Raw genomic sequence first — 13,883 nt, 5'->3', positions numbered from 1 at the left:
TTGGCGGTTGCAGCCCACTAACCAGAAAAACTCTCCGCTGCGATCTGCCAGGTCCCTGACGATCAAATGGCCTAAGTGAACTGTAATTGTGCAATTGCTGACAAGGTACTCCGTTAAACAAGTAATGTGCGGAACTCTCTGCGTTATAGGCATATATATATCTTGCAACTTATAATGTATGAACATGTCATTCTCGCACTTCAGATGGCTCGCGAGTCGATCAAGTTCGGAACCTCGAGGCAGAGCGCCAAGCCGTCAACTTCCATAGTGTGAATCGTACATTGAAGATAATGTCTACCTCTGAGGTATATACTCAGTCTATATGACGATATAGCCAATCAGCTAGTCTAGAACTCCATGCGCCGCTAGTGCCCATCCTTTACACATGTTCGCCAAAAGCATCGCATTCTGTATATAGTTTTTAAGCTTCCGACAGTCGGCGCCCGGTCTCGGGATTCGACTTGGACGATCCTTCGCCCTCTTCGTGACTCTCGTGGTTGATGAACAGGAAGGAGAGCAGAACGATGCACGCGCCCACCCAGTATAGGAAACTCGAAAACTGCTGGTACTGAATCATTTCGCCAATAAGCGACAGCGGTATCGTGAGCGACAGGCCCACTGTCACGATCAGGGGAGTGGTCAGGAGCATGGCATATGCCCACGACATGTCGCTGATGAACGACGAGATCGAATTGAGTAGGATGATAGCCCAGATCTTCCCGGTAGGGGGCATTTCAAACTGAGGCCTTGGTCAGTGACATATCATAGCGCAGTAGGAAGCACGGAGCTTACAGTTTCGATGCCCGTAAAATGTAGTACAAAGAATAGAGGCCACAGCAGCGTGACATTGAAGATGCCGACGAGCCCAAAAAAGAGCGGCATGCTGACCCGGTCCTCATCGCCGACCCGCAGCTTCATCACCGTCACGTACAGCCCGTATACGATAGCGCTGATCAGGGCCATGGCATCGCCAATGGCAATCTGCCGCTGCGTCTTGTGCGGGAAGTTCCCCCGGTTGTCGTCGTTGTCTTTGCCGGACAGATCCATCGTCGATATGAGAATGATACCCGCCAGCGAGGCGAGGACGCCAATCAGCTTCCGCACCGTAAACGGCTCAACCTTCATCCACGCGCAGAGTATCAACGTCCACACACTACTAGTGGATGTCAGGATGGTGACACTGCCGACGCTCGTGTACTGAAGGCACGCCGACGCAAAGTAGTTGGCGAAGAACCACAGCATGCAGAACTCCAGGCTCAACCACGCCGTCTCCCGCAAGGTGAGCTTCTCTACCGGCTTTGGCAGGTCGAACGCCTCCAGGCTGCCCTCATCGTCGACCAACAGCCGCTCCTCCGCCGTCCTGTCGTCGTCCTGGCCCTGGAGCTTGGATCTTTCTGGGCTGAAAGGCCGCAGCGACTTTTCCCTCCACGCCTGCTGCAGCATTGCCTGGGCTTCGCCAAAGCCGCCGTTCTGGAGTATGTACTTGATCGATATCGGTATCATCGAGATCGCAAACATGGATGTGTTTACATAGACGACAAAGAATGGCTTGTCGTAGGTATGATCTGAGAAGATGGACTGATTTGACCGGTTAGCGCCTACATGTCCCTCCTAAGGCGCCGTGGCCGGCCGCCCAGGCTGTGCACTTACGCTTGCGAGGAAGTTCGAGGCTGTCCATAGGAATACGGTCACCAACAAGCAGGTGAGGCCGAGTGTCCTTCTCGCGACGTTTAAATATGTGCTCTTCCGCGCGGGGCCCGACGCAGCACTCCTCCGCGACGAGAAGGAGGCCGACATATCCTCCATCGGTACCACGGAAGTCTCGGAGGGCCTCCGTCTTGGAGCGTCGTGGTCGGGTGCTATATCAGCCGGCAGCAAGGGCTCGACGGGCGCCATGACCTCGGGAGACTTGGGATGCTGCAAGAGCCTTCGGTGGCTTGGAAATGAGAAGTCGGTCGACTTTGACTCGATGTCATCAGGTGCCGTCTAGCCGTGGTGAGATCGACAACATTGGTGTTTCTGAAATGAGTCCGGTGAGTGGCCGAGAGGGTTGGTAACGAGCGGCGGGCCGTGTGTGAAACGAGGGACAGGAGAAGCAGGTACAGTCGGAAGAGAAGGCAAGTAAAGTCGGGGTCGTTCGTCAATATGATTGTTGTAGCACTGCAGACCCCCCGAGACATGCGACACTTGGAGTTGAGAAGCCACCCTGTCTACGCTACGTTTAGCTGCAGCGCATGGCTGGCCAATCATCCCTCGACGCTGCGCCCGACGGAGCAACCCCATGGATCACCGTCGACAACAACCCTGAGCATATCCATTCACGTCACCAACAGCGCCCAAAGTAGTAATGCATGCAATCCCGTAGATATCTGATATCAAAGATATCAACCGACAGGCGAAGAACAGGATTATCGTATTGAAGATCGGAATTCTAGTAAAAAAGGTGACTTGGCAAACGCCCCAAAGCTTCCCCGTGCCTGATCTATAGCCCGCCGCTGAAGCAATACTCGACTATGTACTGGTACTAGGCACTTGTTACCCGCAGAAACTGCAAAGCATGAACCTCGACCTCGACACCTGGAGGCTGAACAATGTATCACAGGATGCAGTCCAAATGCATAACATATGCTACAGGATGTCTAATGCCAAACTGGGACGCAAGTTGACCTGAATTGCGTATGTAGTCAACTCTCGTGTGATGATGGGATGGAAGAAAAACACCAGCTGATCGACTTCTTGTGCGTTCTCTAGCAAGAGCACCCGTCACGGTCATTCTCGATGTGGATATTGATGGGGTCTTGGAAGTCGCCGCTAAACTCCTCCGACTCCTCTTGTTGCAGCGCATTCCTTGCAATCACTAGGGCACAGTCAGTATTGCGAACTCCCAAACTGACGCCGTGAAACCCTACCTTCAAATGCTTGCTCGACGTTGATGGCCTCCTTTGCGCTCGTCTCAAAGTACGGGATGTCGCCCTTGGAGTGACAGAAGGTCGCTGCTCTCTTGGTGGAGATCTGGTGCACGCCGGTCAGTCGCAACGTCGCTGCAAATCAGCAGCCGCTTCCCAACTCACCACTCTCTTGCTCTCCTCGACATCAATCTTGTTGCCTAGAACAACCTGTTTGTCTGTCAGCCGGGCGGACTGGCTAAACCCAAAGGCAATCTTACGAATGGAAAGTTCTCGGGGTCCCGCGGCGAGGCCTGGATCAAGAACTCGTCTCTCCAGCTATCGAGCGCATCGAAACTCTTTGAATTGTTGACGTCGTACACCAGCACGCAGCAGTCTGCGCCTCGGTAGAAGGCAACGCCCAGCGACTGGAAGCGTTCTTGGCCAGCGGTATCCCAGAGCTGTTCGAAGGTCAGAACTTGTTTCTCATTTGCCTCTCGGAACAGTAGCGCCGTCGTACCTGCATAGTCACCTGCCGATCGTCGACCAGCACCTCCCGCGTGAGGAAATCGGCGCCAATGGTGGCCTTGTAGCTGGCGCTGAACTTCTTGTTGACCTGTGAAGAATCTGCAGTCAACATCCGAGTCCGAGACTAGTCCGCCTTCCGGTGTGTGGCCCGGAGCGCTCTACGGCGAAGGGCGGCGTCGAGAGTGCGGGACGTACATATTGGTTCATCAAACTGGTCTTGCCGACACCGCTGTCGCCGAGGATGATAACCTGTGGGGAAAGACCAAAGTTAGTCGTAGTCGCCGGTGCTTACGGCGTTCGAACCACGGCAACCCACCTTCAGAAGAACCTTCTTCCTAGAAGCCATGATGAAGATTGCCTAACGACTCGGGTCTCGAGGCGGTGTTGAGGACAATGTATCGCAGTGAGCCGACGGCAGGCCGAACTTGGGTTCCGTCCTGGGGGTATATCGACCTCTGAAGCGTCTCGATCCGTCCGGTCGATTCGTGGGTCGAGTGCGGCTAGGCGTGTCGCTGCGGCAGGTCGGATTGCTGTCGGCGGGTGTTGTTTATCGGGAGGCTGCTAAACCACAGAGAAGCTCACGAGATGCACCGCAGTGGATTCGGTCATGTTATCAGCCAAGCGCCGTCATGGAACCGGCCGAGCTCGTCACAACAGAGGCCCGAGCGTCTGTTTGTTGCATAAGCGCCACATACGTCTAAATTAGAGTTGGCCAGGCTGCCACCCGACTGCTGCCAGGGCGTTGATGCGGTGCAGTCGCTGCGTAAGCCACACTTTCTATTAGCGCGATTCCCTTCCGCTTTCACTTACACACAGTACTATTGGACAGCCTCAGGTTGTCTTGAGGTACTATGTACGTGGGTAGAGTAGATGTGGGCTGGCAAAATGCAAACCTAGGACTTAACTGCCTCTTAGTACTCCAGGCGCTGGCGTGTAGCTCAAATAATGATTGCCACTCCAATCAGAGTATGCTTCAGCGTCGTGCACCAGTCTGCTACCGATGCTGGCTACCGATGCCGAGGGGATAAGAACAAGGTTGGTATCAATTCTCTTCGCTTGATTTCGTACATGTACTACTGTAAGCAGAGGCTGTGGGCCATTCGGAATACTGCCACCAAAGAACCATGAAACGCCACAGGCTCATGTCGACGAGCCGCTATACCATCTAGTACTTGTTGCCTCCAGCCTGCCGCCTGCTCTTCCCTAACCTGGACGTCTTGGCTGGCTTGCCCTTCGCACCCGTCTTCATTCTCCTCGCACTGAACCCGCTCATGTCTCCGCTGCTGGTAGCATCCCCGGACTTGGCGTTCTTCTTCTTGCCGCCGTAGCCAAACTTCTCGTTCCTCTTTTGCCTCTTGGCGTTGACACCGCCCTCCCGGCCGCCACGGCCAAATGCCTTCTGGCCGCCGTGCTTCTTCAGCTCCTTCTCGACTCCAACGTCGAAAAGATCGGCCTCGTTGGTGCCAACGTCGCCGGAGGATTCCTGTCGCTCTGTCAAAGGGTTAGCATAGTCTACGGCGAAATCGGGGGGGCGGTGCCGCGTACTCCTCTTCAGCGACTTGATCTGGTCCAGCGTGTCGCGTTTGGCCTTTTGGCGCTCTTGGAGCTTGGCGACCTGCACCTGTTTGCCAAACTTCTTCAGGTCTCGCAACTTGCGCGCCTCACTGGAGGCTTTCTTGGCCGAGGCCTCCTCCACCAGCTTGGCCTTTACTCTCTCCATGTGACCGTCGTCCTTGACCATCTCGGCAAAGTAGTCGTTAGGTCGGCTGAAGGGTACGCCTTCGCTCTTCAGCAGCGTGCGCGCCTTCTTGGCAGCTTCGAGCGACTGCTTGTAGAAGGCCAGCTCCCGCTTCAGATCATCCTGGATATCCTCGATGCCTTCTGCCGTCGGCTCATCGCTGATTATAACTTGATGTGTCGCAAATGGAACAGACTTGTCGGTGGGAATCGCTATACGGTTGAGGGAGGCAAGGAGGGCCGTGGTGTTGTTGATGGTGAGCCGGGTGTGGGGGATCAGGTCTTCCTTCTCGTCGTCGTCGAGATCCTCGAGGTCGGACATGGGGATGTCCTCCTCGTCCTCCTCTTCATCCTCGTCCTCGTCCTCATCCTCGTCGTCTTGGGCCGGCTTCGGGGCTGCAGCTTTCGTCGCCTTCAGGCTCGACTTGGGCTTGCGCTCGATCTTCTTCTCCATTTCGACCTCCGAGTCGCTGCTGGATTCGTCGTGCATGGCACCAGCCATCTCAATGTCTGATTCCTCCTCCTCGTCTTCGCTGTTGTCGTCATCGTCTGATACTGGCGCACCGCCCTCGTCCTCGTCCTCGTCAAGGTTGTCCTCGTCTTCTGCCCCACCATTGGCTGCGGGCTTCTGGACCTTCTTCTTCTGAGCCTGCTTTGCTACCTTTTTCTGATGCAGCTTCTGGAAGTCGACGCCCTTCTCGGCCGCAAGGGCCATCTTGAGTCTGCCTTTGTTCACCATGGTTGCGACGTTTTCTGGTCAATTGGATGTTGCGGTTGGACCGGCGCAAGCTTGGATCCCTAACTTTTGGGGTGAAAGCAACTTTTTTTCCAAAATTCTGCCGCTATCAGCGCGCTAAGCATTCACCGCCCACTATGGTGGGGCGCACTCTCTTATCAGACCTTGCTGTCGGTCCCAGTAACTAAGGTTGTCTACCGGTATGTACATGCTTACAGTAAGTTACTGTAGGTCACCTTTGCAACTCTCAGCCACTCAATATCAGGCCGGCTGTAGCTGATGTTCCACGACGTGTGATGTGCTCATTTGTAAAGAACTGTAGGATCAGTCGCCTTTCCAAGTCCTCCATAGTAGATCCGTCTGCTTGAAGCCTTTGTAACCAATTGAGTTGATATGGCATCTGTCAAAATACACTTCCGTGGCAAGTCCATGTAGAAGGGCTTTCTGTCTCTCTGTGACTCAAACCTCCCAGCTCTGGGTCTCCTAGCAGTTTCACAGCCTCCGGTTCTTCTTCCGCCACAGGTCTTGCTACGGAGAACATTATTAGGTGGTAGCAATTGAGAAACCGTACCCCATGCCACATGCTGGCTTGCATTCGCGTAATTTCCACTACCTGGCCACGTAGAAAATCCTTCTCAGTTTGACCCTGTAGCAGATCCCCCTGAGAGTAGGATGGAACGAGTAGCCAATCACTTAGCATTCCTGTACGTGCCACATAGTGGAGGCAGAGTCGAAATCATCAGATCATGTACACATACCTATATTCTTTACGAAAGAGACATCTTGGCTTGATGACCGGTGAACTCGCCTAGCATCCCCGACCCCAAGGTTTATGCACTTCCTTGTAATACATGGACCTTGAGGGCAAAACTTGTGATTGTAGGTTGAGGCACTAAAGAGCATAAGGGTGCTGGAAGGAGCAACTGGTGTGTAGAGAGTATTTGCTTCCTCTGCTCCCTTGGGGTAGGGTCCCGGTTACGGCCCGACCTGCGATGCTCGCAATACAATGCTTACCATGCACGAAGACAGCCCAAGAAATTTAAGCAAACTCAAAGAGAAAAGGACCATGCCGGTAGGCAATACCCCGCAAGGGTGCAGGCGATCCCTTCCCCGGATTCTAGACGGCAACATGGTTATAGTTTTCCGCAGCCAATCAGGTCTTGGCTATACGCAGTAAGCGACATGAAGGTCTACAAGTCCGGGCATACCAGGGCGGATCATCCTGTACCCTCGAGATGTTTAGTCTCCCTTGCTGCTGATCGGACACGACATGGCTGCACGCGCGTGTCACCATGGCTGCTTCATAATAAGCCCAATACCGCTCTCTGAGGAGGAGGACTGAGTACCAGATGTCTCTCTTACTCACCTACTCCCCGGAAACTTACAAGCATACAAGGCGATGGACCAGCAGAAGAAGCCTGAGGCGCTGGCGACTGGCGCTCAAACCGAAAATTCATCAGAGCCAGAAAAGGGCCTGAAGAAGCAAGATTACCTCACTCAGACAGACGAACAGTACGATGTTACGTTCAAAACCTGGATCGTAGTCTGCATTCTGTCCTTGTCCTATGGTATCTCATTCTGGATCATACCGGCTCTTAGTGCATGCCAGACACAAGTTGCGACCCGGCTCGGCAACGTCACTGACCAGGCTTTCTTTCTCCCTATATACACATTAACCATAACTATTGCGTTCATGGTCTGCGGCGGTAGGTTGAGGCCACATCATGAACACGTCAGTTGTAGAGTGGCTTGACTGACGAATAAACGCGTTTTCAGCCAATAGTGATCTCTTCGGCAGACGGTGGTTCATCGTCGGCGGCAATGTTCTGCTCTTCATCGGTTTCCTGATTGGCGGCAGCGCAAAAAACACCACGCAGATGATCGCCGCGATGGCAATCATTGGGTTTGGCGCCGGAAACGCGCAGCTTGCAGCCTTTGCTGTTCCTGAACTGCTACCCAACAAATGGAGACACATCGCCGTCGTCATTGCAGACATTGGAGTTATCTTTTCTGCCGTTGTCGGACCTATCGCTGGAAGATCAGCTATCGAGCTGTCTCTGGAAGGAGTTAGTCAACCCACGTGGGCATTACTACGAGTGAAAACAAAAGGTTGCTAACGAATTGGCTACACAGTGGCGATGGCTATTCTATGAACCGACGATCTGTGTTTTCTTCTCTTTCATCGGGCTCTACCTGTACTACTTTCCACCCGCGCACCCGCGAGGTCTGCCGTTCAAGCAGGCTCTACGAGAGCTTGACTATGGCGGTGCTCTCCTATTCACCGTTTCAACCGTCCTGATTCTCACAGGGATCATCTACACCACAAGCCTGCCCTCTAATGACCCCCGTGTTCTGGGCACATTGATATCTGGCTTCCTGCTGCTCGTCATATTTGCCTTGTATGAGACATTCATGCCACTCAAGCAACCCTTGACGCCTCAGCATGTCTTCACCGCGGGTGGTGGTCGCGAGCTCACAGCTCCCTTTGTCGCAGGTAGGATACCCATTGAACTCACCTCCCGACCTGACTTTGCGCGTACTAACAGATGGTAGGGTTCGTAGTCACCATGTTTTACTACGCCATCAACATCATCTACCCAACCATGATTTCAGTATTCTTCACAAACGCGACTACTGACTACAAATACGCGATGGTGTTGACTCTGCCGCAGAATCTGGGTTTGTTGACCGGAGCCGTCGCACTAATGGCCTTTGGCAACAAGATAGGCCATTTTAGGTGGACTCTGACGGCTTCTGTCTCCATAATGGTCATTTTCGGAGCTCTTTTAGCTTTGGGTACTCCAGACAGGCTAGGAATGATGGTTGCATTCGTGTTTCTTGCTGAGGTTGGCTTCGGTTGGGCACAGTACTTGTCAATCACGTTCATCCAGTTCGGGACTTCCCAGGAGGAGCTTGGAATATCAGGTGGCCTTGCGTAAGTGTCTTCCTCTCCGTTGTCCTTGATAACCTCGCTGATCATTCCAAAGCGGAGTGGCTAGGTTTGCTGGCGGTGCAGTCGCTATCTCGGTTTATACCACCATCCTCACGAATGTACAGACCAAGGAGGCTGCGAGACTAATTCCTGCCGCCGCCACTACAGCCGGGCTCCCGGAATCTTCTGTATCAGACCTCATAACCGCTCTTTCCCTTGGTGCTGCGGCTCTTGCAGAGGTACCAGGCATTACGGACGACATCATCGCGGCTGCTAGCTCCGCTCTCCAGCAGAGCTACGTCATTGGTCTAAGGACTACTGCTCTTTCTTCATTATCTTTTGGTATCATTGGCATAATTGGTAAGTTATTTTGTTTCCATGTCTTTTTTGACTCTTGATTGACCCTTGGTATAGCCTGCGCGTGTTGCAATGAGATCAGCAAGAAAATGAACAACAAGATCGAAATCTTCCTAGAGAATGATGTAAACGCTGAAAGGAATGTTCACCATTAAATAATACCCCTGAAACATGGAAATGAACGATTCTAGAAATGCGGTCGCATTTGTGTCGAAGGCAAAGCAGAAGATGGGGGAAGACCTTAGGTTGAATGAGCGGATAACTTGTGACAGAATTTGAAGACGTGAATAGTGGCTAATTTGCAATAGAATAATATTGACCTTGTGTGGGGTTATAGTAATGGAAGGCATCACATGAACCACGTAACAGCTCGATTATAGTGACTTTACCCTGCAATTGCGACAATGGTATGTCTAAACTCATCGCTGTTAGCTCAGGCATGTTTGGACTCAAATATGGCACACTTCAAGCATTTTCAGAGAGACAAGTAATTAATTATGCCCTGGCAAGTGCAAAAAATCCGAAGCAACAACCAAGACGGTGATTTTTACCTGGTTTTGAGAAAATATCTGACTCCGGGCGAATTCCTCCAAGCCTTGCCTGTATTTCGGGTAAGACTGCCCGACCTTGATAATTACACCTCGAATAGCGGGGGCCACTCATTTATCGACCCATATAAGATCAAAGAGATATCGATGCTGGGAGGAAAGCTGATCAACTCAGACCAGTGCCCAACGCCGACCTCATATGGTATTGGATTGTCGACCAAAAATGTTCAGCGGCACAAACCGAAGAGCCTAAATTTGACAAGAAATATCAACATGGTCGCACCCGAGCTTTATTTATTTGCGAACGTAAACCTCGTGCCACGCAAATACGATGATGTAAGTCCTTCATATCCCCAAGTGACAAGAGAGAGGAACATGCTTACCGGTAACGAATACAAAGTGGCAGAGCGCATATGATCACCTCGCAGAGTACGTCTGGGACAAAGAACCAACTACCAAGACTTATTATTTTGGTATTCCGTTCGACTTTGCCGAAGACGTCTCCGGCGCTACTCTAATGTTTGCGTTTGAGATCTACGAGAACCGCGAGGTGAGTAGCGACTACTGTTTTTGTAATCTCCTTGAACGAAAGGACAACAACCTGAAACATTCTATAGAGGCTCACAGAAACACACCTGAAGTCGGCGGCAATGGCCAAATTTCTCGAACGCGCCTTGCCCATCATGACGACGGGCCTTGACCTTGCTTACTACACCAAGGTTGGGGGTTTCTTAGACTCTCGGGGCGACCGTCAGGAATGCGGCATCATGCATGACACGAAGATCGAATGCGTCTCACCCGCTGCACGGGAGACGGTGATTTCCGAATTGCAGGCCATTGCCAGAGGTCTAGAAGCTGACGAAGGTGTGTACACGTATGTTATCTGTGCGAGTATGGAAGAGAAGACGGGCCTGAGAGTCTTCGCCCGGTTTCAGAGTAAGGATGATCTGGAAAGGGTGAGCAGGACGGGCAATGTTTTGAGATTCTGGAAGGAATTTGGTCAGACAAAGATTGCCACCATGCAGCAGAGAGGATATTTCCCTAACAAGAAGGGATGGCTGCACCGGTCAAAACTCTGATGCCTTGAGCTGCATGGCGCAGCCAGTTTTAATCATGAGTTCATATATGCATAAATTCGGTGGATGCGAGGTGATTTCTATTTTACTTTATTTCATTATGAATATATATATCTTGCATAGGCATGAAGCTAAGATTTGCAGCTGCCTCTGAACTGGAGTGAATACCGTAGCAAATGCCCAACCAACCCACACATGCTATACTTGTGTTTAGAAGCGGGTGAACGGGAGCCTGAGCAAGTTAGCACTTTTCAAAGTTGGCCGGAAATATTGGGGCAGCGTACCACTTGCCGCGGAGCGTGATGTTCACCCATGTAACGCCATCCTGGTCAACCTCCTTGTCAACCTTGGAGGAGAAGGCAATGGCGCTCATGATTCCATCTCCGAACTTCTCGTTCATGATCGCCTTGAAGGCATACCCATAGTTCTGGACGACCTCGTACAACCGGTAGATCAACGGCTCGACGGGGGGCATGGGGCCGGCGCGGCCACGGTCTGGAAAGCCGCCCATCGTTGACTCCAGGCTCTCCTTGGATACGTTGAGGATCTGAGATAGCTTCGCGATATCCTCCGGCGACGCCTGTGCTTGTCCGTAGAACAGCGCGGCCACTGCCACCTCTCCGCGTCCCAGCTCTTGCGCGATCTGCTCGAAGGTGAGCTTCTTCGAGGCCTTAGCTTCGAAGAGAGTCTTCGAGTAGGCCGGCAGTCTGTCGGCCATGGTTGACTGGATACAAGTGTTAATCGGGGTCATCTCCGAACACTGGTGTGGGCGGGGTAACTAACATCGAGAGTTGCGATCTTAGACTGGTCACTCATCTTGAATAATTGGTATGGGTGAATGTCACTATATCTCAGTGCGAGTCGATATATCAGAAAGGGGTATAAGCTTAAAACCGAGTCAGAAACTCCGACAGAGAGCAGACAATGCAAAACTCAGGTTTTATACTCGCCGACTTCTCGGTAACGTCAAGATGAATCGGCTGAAGGGCCCGCCCAACGTCATGAAGTCTACCCCACATGACCTTTATGCGGAGATAGTGCGGGATTCGGTGTCTGAGGGCAGCGGGCCTAGCCGAGAGGTATTGTCGAGCTGGAGTTTCCTTATAACTCGCCTCAGCTTCACATGTCCTTGCCTAATTGTAAAATTTCCCACTGAAAGCCTATAAAGTAAGCTACAATGCCGTTTTTTCAAGATAAGGGGATGGCTTGAGAGGAAGAAACTTTGAGGTGCATAGAGTTGACCGCATTGCTACCATCGTGAATCATGGAACAATAAAGGCTCTCAAAAACGGAGTATTTGTCTACGTGGGATCACTGAGGTGAGTAAGACGTATATTTCAAAGCTGTTTCTGTAGCGTATAGTGTTGGGGTGTTGCCCTTGTCCAGCTCCAATCAGAATGCGAGTCTAAGTTAGGGACTGGGTTGTGAGCGACCGTCAAGTTGCGGAACCCTCTCGACCACAAAAACCAGTACTCCATCAAGAAGGATATAAGAAAAACAATATCTGACGCCCAACTGAATTCATGAAAATACTAGGGCCGGACTTAAAACAGATTATCTGCCCTATTATTCCTCGCTGTGTGCAAAGTCGACGGGCGGTAGCATTTATCGTTCCTACATGGGAGGTTCAGCCCGAAACCAACCTCGACTAATAAGTTAGGTACCTAGGGAGGCAGGCAAGCAATACAACAGTATGCAGCACCTCAAATGCTTCCATGTAAGGCGCCCCATTGCGTTGAATTGAGAATTTGTCAGGTTTCACAGACCTAGCATAAGCCGCCTGACTGAATAGACCGCTAGGCTTATCATGGTCTGATGGTGCCAAAAATAGATGTCTGTAGCTTGAATGCATTCGCCCGCATGCAAGATGCGATTACCATCGTAGTCAGATCCGAGGCGTCCAACAGGATCTTGGTGGCTGCAGCCATATCTTACGCACGCGCTATATCGCGAGGATAACGAATACTGCGCCACAGGAAATGCGCAATCCGCTGCTAATGTCGCCGGGAGAAGTCTGACAGCAGCTTTCAGCAGCAACGCAGCGGAGGCAAGGTTGACGAGTAACATTGACCTCCCATCTCTACTTACACAGATGAAACGGAACCGTGGCCGGTGACCTTGTGGTGACCGAGGGGCGAGTACACTTCTTTGCTGTTTCACGTTCTGTGAAACCTCTGTGCCGCAGAGCAAAGACAAACATCGGATTCAGGGCCTCTGCGAAGAGAAGAAACAGTCTGAATGTTGTTGTGGCATGCTCCTGTCGAGTCGTCCGAAATGCGTGAGGACCCCCAACGCCAAACTGGGTCAGCTAGAGGACTTGGCAGGATCGTTGGCTGCATCTGAGTCTTCTTGATTGGACTGATGCAGGAGTTTCAAACGCCGCGCTGGTGAACATTGTGAGGAGGTGGCGGGAAACACCGCACTCACACACGCCCATCCAGGCCAGGGCTGGGCGATGCTTCTCATATCTGCATCGAGGAGTTGGTTGGAGACACGCAAGCAGATACGAGCGCGCGCAAGCTGATTAGCATCCCTGGTGTGTGTGTCCTGTAGCATCCATCTTCCGTACGGGTTTGATTCCGCACTGGCCCGGAGTGGTTGAAACTGGCTGCGCCCGTGTGCTCGTTGCTCCGTACTTGGCCAGGGTAGACCAATTAACTGCTAATCACACAGTAGAGGCCAGTCCGTGCTGTGCTAGTCGGCAATGAGCCGAGACCTCGTATTCCGACGTCATTGTTGAGGCTGAAGTAATTGGTTACCAAATATCGTCCGGTTCTTGCTCTCGGGCACTACGAGTGGCCCACTTGGCGAGCCATGAGGCCGTCTCTTCCACGTTGTCCGCGCGAACCCTATTTGGGAATCAACGACTGGTCGGCACGAACAGTGGAAGCAGAGCCCGCGAGGAGGCCTGATGCCGCGCTGCTGGTGGCAGAACTCTGCCGATTGTCTACATCGCTAGTATGTGCACTAATAGATGAGAGTTGCATCCAATTGGGCGGAATCGAATTCGCAGATGCCGCTTCGGGCAGTGAACGGCAATTATCAAGAATTCGACCCTGGAGAGATGCAATTGACACAAAGAAT

General features: G+C 52.1%; 6 protein-coding genes across 6 annotated transcripts; 2 read left to right on the top strand and 4 right to left on the bottom strand.

Annotated features, from left to right (window-relative positions):
- Positions 1–421: 421 nt before the first annotated feature.
- Positions 422–1,896, bottom strand: JN550_011076 (uncharacterized protein; the record flags this gene model as incomplete). The annotated part of the gene is made up of 3 exons (XM_049309402.1): positions 422–739; positions 793–1,578; positions 1,651–1,896. 3 exons carry the CDS (start codon positions 1,894–1,896, stop codon positions 422–424), a joined length of 1,350 nt encoding a protein of 449 aa, XP_049167024.1.
- Positions 1,897–2,747: 851 nt separating this feature from the next.
- Positions 2,748–3,759, bottom strand: JN550_011075 (uncharacterized protein; the record flags this gene model as incomplete). Its single annotated transcript, XM_049309401.1, has 7 exons — positions 2,748–2,857; positions 2,910–3,012; positions 3,072–3,116; positions 3,167–3,346; positions 3,406–3,501; positions 3,609–3,662; positions 3,730–3,759. The coding sequence occupies 7 exons, from the start codon at positions 3,757–3,759 to the stop codon at positions 2,748–2,750; spliced, it is 618 nt and encodes a 205-aa protein (XP_049167023.1).
- An 819-nt stretch (positions 3,760–4,578) lies between these two features.
- JN550_011074 (uncharacterized protein) lies at positions 4,579–5,889 on the bottom strand (the record flags this gene model as incomplete). Its single annotated transcript, XM_049309400.1, has 1 exon — positions 4,579–5,889. One exon carries the CDS (start codon positions 5,887–5,889, stop codon positions 4,579–4,581), a length of 1,311 nt encoding a protein of 436 aa, XP_049167022.1.
- A 1,396-nt stretch (positions 5,890–7,285) lies between these two features.
- JN550_011073 (uncharacterized protein) lies at positions 7,286–9,330 on the top strand (the record flags this gene model as incomplete). Its single annotated transcript, XM_049309399.1, has 6 exons — positions 7,286–7,592; positions 7,663–7,952; positions 8,020–8,380; positions 8,440–8,821; positions 8,874–9,178; positions 9,233–9,330. The coding sequence occupies 6 exons, from the start codon at positions 7,286–7,288 to the stop codon at positions 9,328–9,330; spliced, it is 1,743 nt and encodes a 580-aa protein (XP_049167021.1).
- A 666-nt stretch (positions 9,331–9,996) lies between these two features.
- Positions 9,997–10,802, top strand: JN550_011072 (uncharacterized protein; the record flags this gene model as incomplete). The annotated part of the gene is made up of 3 exons (XM_049309398.1): positions 9,997–10,059; positions 10,124–10,273; positions 10,341–10,802. The coding sequence occupies 3 exons, from the start codon at positions 9,997–9,999 to the stop codon at positions 10,800–10,802; spliced, it is 675 nt and encodes a 224-aa protein (XP_049167020.1).
- A 238-nt stretch (positions 10,803–11,040) lies between these two features.
- On the bottom strand, positions 11,041–11,615 carry JN550_011071 (uncharacterized protein; the record flags this gene model as incomplete). The annotated part of the gene is made up of 2 exons (XM_049309396.1): positions 11,041–11,523; positions 11,583–11,615. 2 exons carry the CDS (start codon positions 11,613–11,615, stop codon positions 11,041–11,043), a joined length of 516 nt encoding a protein of 171 aa, XP_049167019.1.
- Positions 11,616–13,883: the final 2,268 nt, after the last annotated feature.

Source organism: Neoarthrinium moseri, assembly GCF_022829205.1.
Source record: "Neoarthrinium moseri strain CBS 164.80 chromosome Unknown scaffold62_Wmoseri_CBS_16480, whole genome shotgun sequence".
NCBI lineage: Eukaryota > Fungi > Ascomycota > Sordariomycetes > Amphisphaeriales > Apiosporaceae > Neoarthrinium > Neoarthrinium moseri.
The sequence above is the reverse complement of the archived record's forward strand: the minus strand, read 5'-3'. Positions and strand labels throughout refer to the sequence as shown.